At 44.6% G+C, this 16,923-nt stretch overlaps 1 protein-coding gene across 3 annotated transcripts in view; it reads left to right on the top strand.

Moving 5' to 3' along the window:
• Positions 1–16,923, top strand: part of LOC110503431 (ETS-related transcription factor Elf-2) — a 39,104-nt gene that overhangs the window by 3,034 nt on the left and 19,147 nt on the right. For 2 of the 3 annotated variants that reach the window (XM_090188050.1, XM_090188052.1), the window contains exon 2: positions 15,176–15,368. In XM_090188050.1, the coding sequence (XP_090044176.1) occupies positions 15,294–15,368 (75 nt within the window). In that variant the 5' untranslated portion in view covers positions 15,176–15,293. Of the gene's footprint in view, positions 1–966; positions 1,233–15,175; positions 15,369–16,923 lie in introns of those variants that run through there. The other variant, XM_090188051.1, reaches the window with a different exon arrangement.

The raw sequence follows: 16,923 nt of genomic DNA, 5'->3' as shown, positions 1-16,923 counted from the left end.
AATAATATGACCTCTCAGACACTGACTGGTATAAATAATATGATCTCTCAGACACTGACTGGTATAAATAATATGACCTCTCACTGACTGGTATAAATAATATGACCTCTCAGACACTGACTGGTATTAATAATATGACCTCTCAGACACTGACTGGTATAAATAATATGACCTCTCACTGACTGGTATAAATAATATGACCTCTCAGACACTGACTGGTATAAATAATATGACCTCTCAGACACTGACTGGTATTAATAATATGACCTCTCAGACACTGACTGGTATAAATAATATGACCTCTCAGACACTGACTGGTATTAATAATATGATCTCTCACTGACTGGTATAAATAATATGACCTCTCAGACTCTGACTGGTATAAATAATATGACCTCTCACTGACTGGTATAAATAATATGACCTCTCAGACACTGACTGGTATAAATAATATGACCTCTCAGACACTGACTGGTATAAATAATATGACCTCTCTGACTGTTATAAATAATATGACCTCTCACTGACTGTTATAAATAATATGACCTCTCACTGACTGGTATTAATAATATGACCTCTCAGACACTTACTGGTATAAATTATATGACAGTTGATGGTGAATGACTGCTAGTGTCTGTCTGTAACTGTTGATGTTGCTGTGGAAGATGTTATAGTTGATGATGAATAACTGCTAGTGTTTGTCTGTGGGTGTGTGAGATCATCTAATGTTGGCCTGTGTGTGTGCACTTTAGGTCATCTTAGCCTAAAGTGTGTGTGTGTGTGTGTTTGTGCGCGAGAGTGAGGGCAGGGCACAAGGCAGGGCGTTGTATCTTTTTGCAACTAGCCTCAGTCTGAACAAAAGCTCTGTTTGTTGCAGTATCATGTGACGCTGTGTGTGTTCCACCCTCATCATGTGATCTGGGGGCAGGGCTCACACTCTCAAAGTGCTGAGTCTCTCTGAGGCTCACTCTCTTTCCACCGCATGGAGAAGACGGATGAGAGGAGAGAGGGATGGAAAGAGAGGAGGATAGAGGGATGGGAAGAGAGAGAGATGGAAGGAAGAGAGGTTACAGAGAAATGGAGGCAAGGAGAATGGTTCTGCAATGCAGCAAGGCCACATTCTCTCTCTCTTTCTCCTCCTTGTATCACTACTTGTTTATTTAGCTTGTTGAAAGACAGTCAAACAAAGCTCCTACCATTTTCTAGATGTCATGGATGAATCAACAGCAGGAGTAAGTCAGAATGTTGTGGGATTCCTCGGAATGTTGGATACTTGTATGGAATGTTGGATACTTGTATGGAATGTTGGATACTTGTATGGAATGTTGGATACTTGTGGGGAATGTTGGATACTTGTATGGAATGTTGGATACTTGTATGGAATGTTGGATACTTGTATGGAATGTTGGATACTTGTATGGAATGTTGGATACTTGTGGGGAATGTTGGATACTTGTGTGGAATGTTGGAATCCTTCCCATATTGGACTGTAAGTTCTATTTGTTTTTCCTCTAACAATATGACATTTTGTTACGTTCCTTTTGACAGCACACCAATATAGAAATTTATGCTTTTTTTTCAACTCTAATAGACTGGATCCAGTCTGGGGATGAATGTGCAGGGTTCAGATTGAGCATGTGGAGCAGGTCATGAGACTCTGTGACTGTATCTAAACCTGCTCTCTCTGTTCCATGGTGTTCCTTGGTAAGTAGCCTGTCTGAGGAACGTTTGCAGTGGTTGTGTGGCTCCTCTGTATCTTGTATGGTGAAGATGTTGGCTTTCGATAGACGTTGGAATGACAGGACTTTGGACTGAGTGATACATTACATAAAGAGAATGTAGGTTATATGGATAGGCGTTCACTAGTGTTTTTATGCCAGTAGTCCAAACTAATCACGCTAGCTAACTAAGAACTACAGTTTGGTGGGGTTATTTTTTTGCCTGTCTTTTGTTGACTTTTAGGGTTTGGAACTGTTGTGTACTTCTGTGGTGACATGGCAGTCTCTCTTGACCAGCCTGTAATTCTGGTTTCAATGTTGAAGGTCTTGTTTGAGACTTGTTTAGTCTGCTGTGTGTATGTGTGTGTGTGTGTGTGTAAGGCCGTCATACCTGTGTTTATCCCACAGTAACTAGCTACAAAGAATATACTACTCCGTTCCAGTATTGTTTTGAACAAAGGAACATCGGGTGCAGCAGCTGTCAGGGAATGTTTGTGTTTGTGGACTTTGATATCATGTTTATGAAACAACTACAGCTGGCGCCACTGCATTTCCTATGTTTCTGGGAGAGGGAGAGGGAGGTAATGGGAGAGAGGGAGAGGGAGGTAATGGGAGAGAGGGAGAGGGAGGTAATGGGAGAGAGGGAGAGGTAATGAGGGAGTGGGAGGTAATGGGAGAGAGGGAGGGGGAGGTAATGAGGGAGGGGGAGGTAATGGGAGAGAGGGAGAGGGAGGTAATGGGAGAGAGGGAGAGGTAATGAGAGAGAGAGAGAGGGAGGGAGTGGGAGGTAATGGGAGAGAGGGAGGGGGAGGTAATGAGGGAGGGGGAGGTAATGGGAGAGAGGGAGAGGTAATGAGAGAGAGGGAGGGAGTGGGAGGTAATGGGAGAGAGGGAGGGGGAGGTAATGGGAGAGAGGGAGGGGGAGGTAATGAGAGAGAGGGATGGAGTGGGAGGTAATGAGAGAGAGGGATGGAGTGGGAGGTAATGGGAGAGAGGGAGTGGAAGGTAATGGGAGAGAGGGAGGTAGAGAGGGAGGGAGTGGGAGGTAATGGGAGAGAGAGGGAGGGAGTGGGAGGTAATGGGAGAGAGGGAGGGGGAGGTAATGGGAGAGAGGGAGAGGGAGTGGGAGGTAATGGGAGGGGGAGGTAATGGGAGAGAGGGAGGGGGAGGTAATGGGAGAGAGGGAGGGGGAGGTAATGGGAGAGAGGGAGTGGGAGGTAATGGGAGAGAGGGAGTGGGAGGTAATGGGAGAGAGAGAGAGGGAGTGGGAGGTAATGGGAGAGAGGGAGGGGGAGGTAATGGGAGAGAGAGGGAGGGAGGGGGAGGTAATAGGAGAGGGGGAGGTAATGGGAGGGAGGGGGAGGTAATGGGAGAGAGGGAGGGGGAGGTAATGGGAGAGAGAGGGAGGGAGTGGGAGGTAATGGGAGAGAGGGAGTGGGAGGTAATGGGAGCGAGGGAGAGGGAGTGGGAGGCAATGGGGGAGAGGGAGTGGGAGGCAATGGGAGAGAGGGAGTGGGAGGTAATGGGAGAGAGGGAGAGGGAGTGGGAGAGATCATCCTTCAGCTGGTTTGTGATTTGCTGATGTCATCCTTTCCTTGACTGTTATCTTAGTGTCAACGTTTTCCACCAGCCTTGGGCCAGAGTGGAAAGAAACTTGTGGATGTTGCAGCCCTCAAGGATGCAGACCTGTGTGCTTTAACAGTCACACACTATGTTGCTTGGATGATGGGGCTGCACATTCCAAGGTCTTGACATTTCACTGTGTGACCAGGCAACTTCCACTGCACTGCCCACATGCACAGTTGTGCACGCTCACTCACTCACTCAGCCAGTCACTCACTCAGTCACTCACTCAGTCACTCACTCAGTCACTCACTCAGTCACTCACTCAGTCACTCACTCAGTCACTCAGTCACTCACTGAGTCACTCACTCACTCAGTCACTCACTCAGTCACTCACTCAGTCACTCACTCAGTCACTCACTCAGTCACTCAGGGAGTAGGAGTAGGGAACACCAGCCCTGTCCTCTACATTACAGTAGGGAACACCAGCCCTGTCCTCTACATTACAGTAGGGAACACCAGCCCTGTCTTCTACATTACAGTAGGGAACACCAGCCCTGTCCTCTACATTACAGTAGGGAACACCAGCCCTGTCTTCTACATTACAGTAGGGAACACCAGCCCTGTCCTCTACATTACAGTAGGGAACACCAGCCCTGTCCTCTACATTACAGTAGGGAACACCATCCCTGTCTTCTACATTACAGTAGGGAACACCAGCCCTGTCTTCTACATTACAGTAGGGAACACCAGCCCTGTCCTCTATATTACAGTAGGGAACACCAGCCCTGTCCTCTACATTACAGTAGGGAACACCAGCCTGTCCTCTACATTACAGTAGGGAACACCAGCCCTGTCTTCTACATTACAGTAGGGAACACCAGCCCTGTCTTCTACATTACAGTAGGGAACACCCGCCTGTCTTCTACATTACAGTAGGGAACACCAGCCCTGTCTTCTACATTACAGTAGGGAACACCAGCCCTGTCTTCTACATTACAGTAGGGAACACCATCCCTGTCTTCTACATTACAGTAGGGAACACCAGCCTGTCTTCTACATTACAGTAGGGAACACCAGCCCTGTCCTCTATATTACAGTAGGGAACACCAGCCCTGTCTTCTACATTACAGTAGGGAACACCAGCCTGTCCTCTATATTACAGTAGGGAACCAGCCCTGTCCTCTACATTACAGTAGGGAACACCAGCCCTGTCCTCTACATTACAGTAGTGTACACCAGCCCTGTCTTCTACATTACAGTAGGGAACACCAGCCCTGTCCTCTATATTACAGTAGGGAACACCAGCCCTGTCCTCTATATTACAGTAGGGAACACCAGCCCTGTCTTCTACATTACAGTAGGGAGCACCAGCCCTGTCTTCTACATTACAGTAGGGAAAACCAGCCTGTCCTCTATATTACAGCAGGGAACACCAGCCTGTCTTCTACATTACAGTAGGGAACACCAGCCCTGTCTTCTACATTACAGTAGGGAACACCAGCCTGTCCTCTACATTACAGTAGGGAACACCAGCCCTGTCCTCTACATTACAGTAGGGAACACCAGCCCTGTCTTCTACATTACAGTAGGGAACACCAGCCCTGTCCTCTACATTACAGTAGGGAACACCAGCCCTGTCTTCTACATTACAGTAGGGAACACCAGCCTGTCCTCTATATTACAGTAGGGAACACCAGCCCTGTCCTCTACATTACAGTAGGGAACACCAGCCCTGTCCTCTACATTACAGTAGGGAACACCAGCCCTGTCCTCTACATTACAGTAGGGAACACAGGACAGTCGTTATGTTTAGGTATTGACCTGTCCTGTGTCAAACAGAGGGAACAGTCATTATATTTTGGTATTGACCTGTCCTGTATCAGAGGGAACAGTCATTATATTTTGGTATTGACCTGTCCTGTATCAGAGGGAACAGTCATTATATTTTGGTATTGACCTGTCCTGTGTCAGAGGAGGGAACAGTCATTATGTTTTGGTATTGACCTGTCCTGTATCAGAGGGAACAGTCATTATGTTTTGGTATTGACCTGTCCTGTATCAGAGGAGGGAACAGTCATTATGTTTTGGTATTGACCTGTCCTGTATCAGAGGGAACAGTCATTATGTTTTGGTATTGACCTGTCCTGTATCAGAGGAGGGAACAGTCATTATGTTTTGGTATTGACCTGTCCTGTATCAGAGGAGGGAACAGTCGTTATGTTTTGGTATTGACCTGTCCTGTATCAGAGGAGGGAACAGTCATTATGTTTTGGTATTGACCTGTCCTGTATCAGAGGAGGGAACAGTCATTATGTTTTGGTATTGACCTGTCCTGTATCAGAGGGAGCAGTCGTTATGTTTTGGTATTGACCTGTCCTGTATCAGAGGAGGGAACAGTCATTATGTTTTGGTATTGACCTGTCCTGTATCAGAGGGAACAGTCATTATGTTTTGGTATTGACCTGTCCTGTATCAGAGGGAACAGTCGTTATGTTTTGGTATTGACCTGTCCTGTATCAGAGGGAACAGTCATTATGTTTTGGTATTGACCTGTCCTGTATCAGAGGGAACAGTCGTTATGTTTTGGTATTGACCTGTCCTGTATCAGAGGGAACAGTCATTATGTTTTGGTATTGACCTGTCCTGTATCAGAGGAGGGAACAGTCATTATGTTTTGGTATTGACCTGTCCTGTATCAGAGGGAACAGTCATTATGTTTTGGTATTGACCTGTCCTGTATCAGAGGGAACAGTCATTATGTTTTGGTATTGACCTGTCCTGTATCAGAGGAGGGAACAGTCATCATGTTGTGGTATTGACCTGTCCTGTATCAGAGGAGGGAACAGTCATTATGTTTTGGTATTGACATGTCCTGTATCAGAGGAGGGAACAGTCGTTATGTTTTGGTATTGACCTGTCCTGTATCAGAGGAGGGAACAGTCATTATGTTTTGGTATTGACCTGTCCTGTATCAGAGGAGGGAACAGTCATTATGTTTTGGTATTGACCTGTCCTGTATCAGAGAAGGGAACAGTCGTTATGTTTTGGTATTGACCTGTCCTGTATCAGAGGAGGGAACAGTCGTTATGTTTTGGTATTGACCTGTCCTGTATCAGAGGGAACAGTCATTATGTTTTGGTATTGACCTGTCCTGTATCAGAGGGAACAGTCATTATGTTTTGGTATTGACCTGTCCTGTATCAGAGGGAACAGTCGTTATGTTTTGGTATTGACCTGTCCTGTATCAGAGAGAACAGTCATTATGTTTTGGTATTGACCTGTCCTGTATCAGAGGAGGGAACAGTCATTATGTTTTGGTATTGACCTGTCCTGTATCAGAGGGGGGAACAGTCATTATGTTTTGGTATTGACCTGTCCTGTATCAGAGGAGGAGGGAACAGTCATTATGTTTTGGTATTGACCTGTCCTGTATCAGAGGAGGGAACAGTCATTATGTTTTGGTATTGACCTGTCCTGTATCAGAGGAGGGAACAGTCATTATGTTTTGGTATTGACCTGTCCTGTATCAGAGGGAACAGTCATTATGTTTTGGTATTGACCTGTCCTGTATCAGAGGAGGGAACAGTCATTATGTTTTGGTATTGACCTGTCCTGTATCAGAGGAGGGAACAGTCATTATGTTTTGGTATTGACCTGTCCTGTATCAGAGGAGGGAACAGTCATTATGTTTTGGTATTGACCTGTCCTGTATCAGAGGGAACAGTCATTATGTTTTGGTATTGACCTGTCCTGTATCAGGAGGGAACAGTCGTTATGTTTTGGTATTGACCTGTCCTGTATCAGAGGGAACAGTCATTATGTTTTGGTATTGACCTGTCCTGTATCAGAGGGAACAGTCATTATGTTTTGGTATTGACCTGTCCTGTATCAGAGGGAGCAGTCGTTATGTTTTGGTATTGACCTGTCCTGTATCAGAGGATTGAACAGTCATTATGTTTTGGTATTGACCTGTCCTGTATCAGAGGAGGGAACAGTCATTATGTTTTGGTATTGACCTGTCCTGTATCAGAGGAGGGAACAGTCGTTATGTTTTGGTATTGACCTGTCCTGTATGAGAGGAGGGAACAGTCGTTATGTTTTGGTATTGACCTGTCCTGTATCAGAGGAGGGAACAGTCATTATGTTTTGGTATTGACCTGTCCTGTATCAGAGGGAACAGTCATTATGTTTTGGTATTGACCTGTCCTGTATCAGAGGAGGGAACAGTCATTATGTTTTGGTATTGACCTGTCCTGTATCAGAGAAGGGAACAGTCATTATGTTTTGGTATTGACCTGTCCTGTATCAGAGGGAACAGTCATTATGTTTTGGTATTGACCTGTCCTGTATCAGAGGGAACAGTCATTATGTTTTGGTATTGACCTGTCCTGTATCAGAGGAGGGAACAGTCATTATGTTTTGGTATTGACCTGTCCTGTGTCAGAGGAGGAAACAGTCATTATGTTTTGGTATTGACCTGTCCTGTATCAGAGGAGGGAACAGTCATTATGTTTTGGTATTGACCTGTCCTGTATCAGAGGAGGAGGGAACAGTCGTTAAGTTTTGGTATTGACCTGTCCTGTATCAGAGGAGGAGGGAACAGTCGTTATGTCTTGGTATTGACCTGTCCTGTATCAGAGGGAACAGTCGTTATGTTTTGGTATTGACCTGTCCTGTATCAGAGGAGGGAACAGTCGTTATGTTTTGGTATTGACCTGTCCTGTATCAGAGGAGGGAACAGTCATTATGTTTTGGTATTGACCTGTCCTGTATCAGAGGGAACAGTCGTTATGTTTTGGTATTGACCTGTCCTGTATCAGAGGAGGAGGGAACAGTCGTTAAGTTTTGGTATTGACCTGTCCTGTATCAGAGGAGGAGGGAACAGTCGTTATGTCTTGGTATTGACCTGTCCTGTATCAGAGGGAACAGTCGTTATGTTTTGGTATTGACCTGTCCTGTATCAGAGGAGGAGGGAACAGTCGTTATGTTTTGGTATTGACCTGTCCTGTATCAGAGGAGGGAACAGTCATTATGTCTTGGTATTGACCTGTCCTGTATCAGAGGAGGGAACAGTCATTATGTCTTGGTATTGACCTGTCCTGTATCAGAGGAGGGAACAGTCATTATGTTTTGGTATTGACCTGTCCTGTATCAGAGGGAACAGTCATTATGTTTTGGTATTGACCTGTCCTGTATCAGAGGGAACAGTCATTATGTTTTGGTATTGACCTGTCCTGTATCAGAGGGAACAGTCATTATGTTTTGGTATTGACCTGTCCTGTATCAGAGGAGGGAACAGTCATTATGTTTTGGTATTGACCTGTCCTGTATGAGAGGAGGGAACAGTCGTTATGTTTTGGTATTGACCTGTCCTGTATCAGAGGGAACAGTCATTATGTTTTGGTATTGACCTGTCCTGTATGAGAGGAGGGAAGTCATTATGTTTTGGTATTGACCTGTCCTGTATCAGAGGAGGGAACAGTCATTATGTTTTGGTATTGACCTGTCCTGTATCAGAAGGAACAGTCGTTATGTTTTGGTATTGACCTGTCCTGTATCAGAGGAGGGAACAGTCGTTATGTTTTGGTATTGACCTGTCCTGTATCAGAGGAGAGAACAGTCATTATGTTTTGGTATTGACCTGTCCTGTATCAGAGGAGGGAACAGTCGTTATGTTTTGGTATTGACCTGTCCTGTATCAGAGGAGGGAACAGTCATTATGTTTTGGTATTGACCTCTCCTGTATCAGAGGAGGGAACAGTCGTTATGTTTTGGTATTGACCTGTCCTGTATCAGAGGGAACAGTCATTATGTTTTGGTATTGACCTGTCCTGTATCAGAGGGAACAGTCATTATGTTTTGGTATTGACCTGTCCTGTATCAGAGGGAACAGTCATTATGTTGTGGTATTGACCTGTCCTGTATCAGAGGGAACAGTCATTATGTTTTGGTATTGACCTGTCCTGTATCAGAGGAGGGAACAGTCATTATGTTTTGGTATTGACCTGTCCTGTATCAGAGGGAACAGTCATTATGTTGTGGTATTGACCTGTCCTGTATCAGAGGAGGGAACAGTCATTATGTTTTGGTATTGACCTGTCCTGTATCAGAGGAGGGAACAGTCATTATGTTTTGGTATTGACCTGTCCTGTGTCAGAGGGAACAGTCATTATGTTTTGGTATTGACCTGTCCTGTATCAGAGGGAACAGTCATTATGTTTTGGTATTGACCTGTCCTGTATCAGAGGAGGGAACAGTCATTATGTTTTGGTATCGACCTGTCCTGTATCAGAGGAGGGAACAGTCATTATGTTTTGGTATTGACCTGTCCTGTATCAAACAGAGGGAACAGTCATTATGTTTTGGTATTGACCTGTCCTGTATCAGAGGGAACAGTCATTATGTTTTGGTATTGACCTGTCCTGTATCAAACAGAGGGAACAGTCATTATGTTTTGGTATTGACCTGTCCTGTGTCAAACAGAGGGAACAGTCATTATGTTTTGGTATCGACCTGTCCTGTATCAGGAGGGAACAGTCATTATGTTTTGGTATTGACCTGTCCTGTGTCAAACAGAGGGAACAGTCATTATGTTTTGGTATCGACCTGTCCTGTATCAGAGGAGGGAACAGTCATTATGTTTTGGTATTGACCTGTCCTGTATCAGAGGGAACAGTCATTATGTTTTGGTATTGACCTGTCCTGTATCAGAGGAGGAGGGAACAGTCATTATGTTTTGGTATTGACCTGTCCTGTATCAGAGAGAACAGTCATGTTTTGGTATTGACCTGTCCTGTATCAGAGGAGGAGGGAACAGTCATTATGTTTTGGTATTGACCTGTCCTGTATCAGAGGAGGGAACAGTCATTATGTTTTGGTATTGACCTGTCCTGTATCAGAGGGAACAGTCATTATGTTTTGGTATTGACCTGTCCTGTATCAGAGGAGGGAACAGTCATTATGTTTTGGTATTGACCTGTCCTGTATCAGAGGGAACAGTCATTATGTTATGGTATTGACCTGTCCTGTATCAGAGGAGGGAACAGTCGTTATGTTTTGGTATTGACCTGTCCTGTATCAGAGGGAACAGTCATTATGTTTTGGTATTGACCTGTCCTGTATCAGAGGGAACAGTCATTATGTTATGGTATTGACCTGTCCTGTATCAGAGGAGGGAACAGTCGTTATGTTTTGGTATTGACCTGTCCTGTATCAGAGAGAACAGTCATTATGTTTTGGTATTGACCTGTCCTGTATCAGAGGAGGAGGGAACAGTCGTTATGTCTTGGTATTGACCTGTCCTGTATCAGAGGGAACAGTCGTTATGTTTTGGTATTGACCTGTCCTGTATCAGAGGAGGGAACAGTCGTTATGTTTTGGTATTGACCTGTCCTGTATCAGAGGAGGGAACAGTCATTATGTTTTGGTATTGACCTGTCCTGTATCAGAGGGAACAGTCGTTATGTTTTGGTATTGACCTGTCCTGTATCAGAGGAGGAGGGAACAGTCGTTAAGTTTTGGTATTGACCTGTCCTGTATCAGAGGAGGAGGGAACAGTCGTTATGTTTTGGTATTGACCTGTCCTGTATCAGAGGAGGGAACAGTCATTATGTTTTGGTATTGACCTGTCCTGTATCAGAGGGAACAGTCATTATGTTTTGGTATTGACCTGTCCTGTATCAGAGGGAACAGTCGTTATGTTTTGGTATTGACCTGTCCTGTATCAGAGGAGGAGGGAACAGTCGTTATGTTTTGGTATTGACCTGTCCTGTATCAGAGGAGGGAACAGTCATTATGTCTTGGTATTGACCTGTCCTGTATCAGAGGAGGGAACAGTCATTATGTCTTGGTATTGACCTGTCCTGTATCAGAGGAGGGAACAGTCATTATGTTTTGGTATTGACCTGTCCTGTATCAGAGGGAACAGTCATTATGTTTTGGTATTGACCTGTCCTGTATCAGAGGGAACAGTCATTATGTTTTGGTATTGACCTGTCCTGTATCAGAGGGAACAGTCATTATGTTTTGGTATTGACCTGTCCTGTATCAGAGGAGGGAACAGTCATTATGTTTTGGTATTGACCTGTCCTGTATGAGAGGAGGGAACAGTCGTTATGTTTTGGTATTGACCTGTCCTGTATCAGAGGGAACAGTCATTATGTTTTGGTATTGACCTGTCCTGTATGAGAGGAGGGAAGTCATTATGTTTTGGTATTGACCTGTCCTGTATCAGAAGGAACAGTCGTTATGTTTTGGTATTGACCTGTCCTGTATCAGAGGAGGGAACAGTCGTTATGTTTTGGTATTGACCTGTCCTGTATCAGAGGAGAGAACAGTCATTATGTTTTGGTATTGACCTGTCCTGTATCAGAGGAGGGAACAGTCGTTATGTTTTGGTATTGACCTGTCCTGTATCAGAGGGAACAGTCATTATGTTTTGGTATTGACCTGTCCTGTATCAGAGGAGGAGGGAACAGTCATTATGTTTTGGTATTGACCTCTCCTGTATCAGAGGAGGGAACAGTCGTTATGTTTTGGTATTGACCTGTCCTGTATCAGAGGGAACAGTCATTATGTTTTGGTATTGACCTGTCCTGTATCAGAGGGAACAGTCATTATGTTTTGGTATTGACCTGTCCTGTATCAGAGGGAACAGTCATTATGTTGTGGTATTGACCTGTCCTGTATCAGAGGGAACAGTCATTATGTTTTGGTATTGACCTGTCCTGTATCAGAGGAGGGAACAGTCATTATGTTTTGGTATTGACCTGTCCTGTATCAGAGGGAACAGTCATTATGTTGTGGTATTGACCTGTCCTGTATCAGAGGAGGGAACAGTCATTATGTTTTGGTATTGACCTGTCCTGTATCAGAGGAGGGAACAGTCATTATGTTTTGGTATTGACCTGTCCTGTATCAGAGGGAACAGTCATTATGTTTTGGTATTGACCTGTCCTGTATCAGAGGGAACAGTCATTATGTTTTGGTATTGACCTGTCCTGTGTCAGAGGAGGGAACAGTCATTATGTTTTGGTATTGACCTGTCCTGTATCAGAGGGAACAGTCATTATGTTTTGGTATTGACCTGTCCTGTATCAGAGGAGGAGGGAACAGTCGTTAAGTTTTGGTATTGACCTGTCCTGTATCAGAGGAGGGAACAGTCATTATGTTTTGGTATTGACCTGTCCTGTATCAGAGGGAACAGTCATTATGTTTTGGTATTGACCTGTCCTGTATCAGAGGAGGAGGGAACAGTCGTTAAGTTTTGGTATTGACCTGTCCTGTATCAGAGGAGGGAACAGTCATTATGTTTTGGTATTGACCTGTCCTGTATCAGAGGAGGAGGGAACAGTCGTTAAGTTTTGGTATTGACCTGTCCTGTATCAGAGGGAACAGTCATTATGTTTTGGTATTGACCTGTCCTGTATCAGAGGAGGGAACAGTCGTTATGTCTTGGTATTGACCTGTCCTGTATCAGAGGGAACAGTCGTTATGTTTTGGTATTGACCTGTCCTGTGTCAAACAGAGGGAACAGTCATTATGTTTTGGTATTGACCTGTCCTGTATCAGAGGGAACAGTCATTATGTTTTGGTATTGACCTGTCCTGTATCAGAGGAGGGAACAGTCATTATGTTTTGGTATTGACCTGTCCTGTATCAGAGGGAACAGTCATTATGTTTTGGTATTGACCTGTCCTGTATCAGAGGAGGGAACAGTCATTATGTTTTGGTATTGACCTGTCCTGTATCAGAGGGAACAGTCATTATGTTTTGGTATTGACCTGTCCTGTATCAGAGAAGGGAACAGTCGTTATGTCTTGGTATTGACCTGTCCTGTATCAGAGGAGGGAACAGTCGTTATGTCTTGGTATTGACCTGTCCTGTATCAGAGGAGGGAACAGTCATTATGTTTTGGTATTGACCTGTCCTGTATCAGAGGGAACAGTCATTATGTTTTGGTATTGACCTGTCCTGTATCAGAGGGAACAGTCATTATGTTTTGGTATTGACCTGTCCTGTATCAGAGGGAACAGTCATTATGTTTTGGTATTGACCTGTCCTGTATCAGAGGAGGGAACAGTCATTATGTTTTGGTATTGACCTGTCCTGTATCAGAGAAGGGAACAGTCATTATGTTTTGGTATTGACCTGTCCTGTATCAGAGGGAACAGTCATTATGTCTTGGTATTGACCTGTCCTGTATCAGAGGAGGAGGGAACAGTCGTTAAGTTTTGTCAATGATCTGCCTCCTACAGCTCTGCTGTGTGTGGGAGAGAAAGTGAAAGGTGTGTGGGAAATGGGGCGGCAGGGTAGCCTAGTGGTTAGAGCGTTGGGCTCTGTTACGAATCCCTTTTGGCCCGACAGTCTAGGGGGGGATGGTAATGAGACCCGTAACATAACTCATGCAAATTATAATTGTGACAAAGTAAAAGTGTGAACGAAATAACCAGGACAACTGAAATCTACCGTCAAACTCAAGGTTTATTTATAAACACACGGTAATGGGGGGAGCAGGAAAAGGGGCTGAGCTGGACCCAAGGAAAGAAACAATAAGTATACTAAAACACCCTTAAGCTAGACTAGCCTACTTTAACAACAGCTAACTAACTAACCAAAAATACAGTGGGTGGTCCGCCCAGTTCTAACTAGTGTATTTAACAAAGTTTACCTACGGGTAGTGTATGCCCATGGGCGACTTGTCTTGGTTTCCCCTTTTCCCACCAGCAATCAAATACAAACACCATAACCAAAAACAATACTCACAGATGAGGACAAAGTGCTATGGAGGTGCTCAAACAAAAGGATAGGTTAAGACACAAAGAGAGAGTGAAACAGAGCGATCTACATTACATGGCATTTACAGAGAGATTGAGCTCTAGAGCAAACAACTGATGGGGTTTTTAAACCAAGGGAAAGGAACTGTGATTGGGTAGGAAACAGGAGGTGGTGTGTCTTCTGATCGATGGGTTGATTGTTGACTGATTGGGGAGTAATGATTTTCACCTGTGAGGGGAGAAGGAGAGAAAAGAAACACACACAGGATACACACAGACACAGGATACCTGTATCCGTAACAGGCTCGTAACCTAAATGTTGCAAGTTCGAATCCCCGAGCTGACAAGGTACAAATCTGTCATTCTGCCCCTGAACAGGCAGTTAACCCACTGTTCCTAGGCTGTCACTGTAAATAAGAATTTGTTCTTAACTGACTTGCCTAGTTAAATAAAGGTAAAATAATTAAAGAAAATGTGTAGTGTGTGCGTGATCAAGTGATGTTGTAGTGTGTGTAGGAGGGAATGTGTGTCCGGTCCGTATTTCCTCCTCTCAAAGTCCAATCATTCTTCCTTTGAGCAGGAAACGAGGGCCTTGTGCCCTTAGCAACCATTGGCCCTTAGCCATATGAAGAAGGGAGAGGGAACAGGCCCTTAGAGGTATGAAACCTGGTACTGGCTCAGTGGCTCAGAAGGGAAGAGAGTAGCAACTAGATGTTTCTCTAGACCATCATGTAGGCCTGTCCAGGCTCTCTTACCATCATGTAGGCCTGTCCAGGCTCTCTTACCATCATGTAGGCCTGTCCAGGGCTCTCTTACCATCATGTAGGCCTGCCCGGGCTCTCTTACCATCATGTAGGCCTGTCCGGGCTCTCTTACCATCATGTAGGCCTGTCCGGGCTCTCTTACCATCATGTAGGCCTGTCCGGGCTCTCTTACCATCATGTAGGCCTGTCCAGGGCTCTCTTACCATCATGTAGGCCTGTCCAGGGCTCTCTTACCATCATGTAGGCCTGTCCAGGGCTCTCTTACCATCATGTAGGCCTGTCCGGGCTCTCTTAGGCTCTCAACGACTGGCTTTATAAAGTTTAAATAACTTTTCTTCTGTCTCTTCCTCAGTGGTCTGAGCTGTGGCCTGGCTGCAGTACCAGAGGCCACCAGCGTGGGGCAGCAGAGCGAGGTGGGGCCAGGAGGCAGCAGTGAGTAGGGCTGGATCTAGCCTGGAGGGGTATGTGTCATGACCTCGGTGGTGCTCGTTGACAGTGGAGGGGCGGTGGTGGAGTATATGACCGCCGTGGAGGACCCTCATCAGGTGAGTGGTGAGAGGGTTGGACTGAGTAACAAACACCTTTACTGAACTAACACTCGCACTTGACTTTGCTAACTACTTTAATGAGGAAAAATGTACTGACTATGAGAGGTGGGTGTTTCACCTAGCTATCTGAAGATGAATTCACTATGACTGAGATGTGGTTGTTTCACCTAGCTATCTGAAGATGAATTCACTATGACTGAGATGTGGTTGTCCCACCTAGCTATCTGAAGATGAATTCACTATGACTGAGATGTGGTTGTCCCACCTAGCTATCTGAAGATGAATTCACTAACTATGACTGAGATGTGGTTGTCCCACCTAGCTATCTGAAGATGAATTCACTATGACTGAGAGGTGGGTGTCCCACCTAGCTATCTGAAGATGAATTCACTATGACTGAGAGGTGGGTGTCCCACCTAGCCATCTGATGATGAATTCACTAACTATGACTGAGATGTGGTTGTCCCACCTAGCTATCTGAAGATGAATTCACTATGACTGAGATGTGGCTGTCCCACCTAGCTATCTGATGATGAATTCACTAACTATGACTGATATGTGGTTGTCCCACCTAGCTATCTGAAGATGAATTCACTAACTATGACTGATATGTGGTTGTCCCACCTAGCTATCTGAAGATTAATTCACTAACTATGACTGAGATGTGGTTGTCCCACCTAGCTATCTGAAGATGAATTCACTATGACTGAGATGTGGTTGTCCCACCTAGCTATCTGAAGATGAATTCACTATGACTGAGATGTGGTTGTCCCACCTAGCTATCTGAAGATGAATTTACTATGACTGAGATGTGGTTGTCCCACCTAGCTATCTGAAGATGAATTCACTAACTATGACTGAGATGTGGTTGTCCCACCTAGCTATCTGAAGATGAATTCACTAACTATGACTGATATGTGGTTGTCCCACCTAGCTATCTGAAGATGAATTCACTATGACTGAGATGTGGTTGTTTCACCTAGCTATCTGAAGATGAATTCACTAACTATGACTGAGATGTGGTTGTCCCACCTAGCTATCTGAAGATGAATTCACTAACTATGACAGATGTGGTTGTTTCACCTAGCTATCTGAAGATGAATTCACTAACTATGACAGATGTGGTTGTCCCACCTAGCTATCTGAAGATGAATTCACTATGACTGAGATGTGGTTGTTTCACCTAGCTATCTGAAGATGAATTCACTATGACTGAGAGGTGGGTGTCCCACCTAGCCATCTGATGATGAATTCACTAACTATGACTGAGATGTGGTTGTCCCACCTAGCTATCTGAAGATGAATTCACTATGACTGAGATGTGGCTGTCCCACCTAGCTATCTGATGATGAATTCACTAACTATGACTGATATGTGGTTGTCCCACCTAGCTATCTGAAGATGAATTCACTAACTATGACTGATATGTGGTTGTCCCACCTAGCTATCTGAAGATTAATTCACTAACTATGACTGAGATGTGGTTGTCCCACCTAGCTATCTGAAGATGAATTCACTATGACTGAGATGTGGTTGTCCCACCTAGCTATCT

Source organism: Oncorhynchus mykiss, chromosome 10 (genome assembly GCF_057628025.1).
Source record: "Oncorhynchus mykiss isolate SJ-2025 chromosome 10, ASM5762802v1, whole genome shotgun sequence".
NCBI classification, from domain to species: Eukaryota; Metazoa; Chordata; class Actinopteri; order Salmoniformes; family Salmonidae; genus Oncorhynchus; species Oncorhynchus mykiss.
The sequence above is the reverse complement of the archived record's forward strand: the minus strand, read 5'-3'. Positions and strand labels throughout refer to the sequence as shown.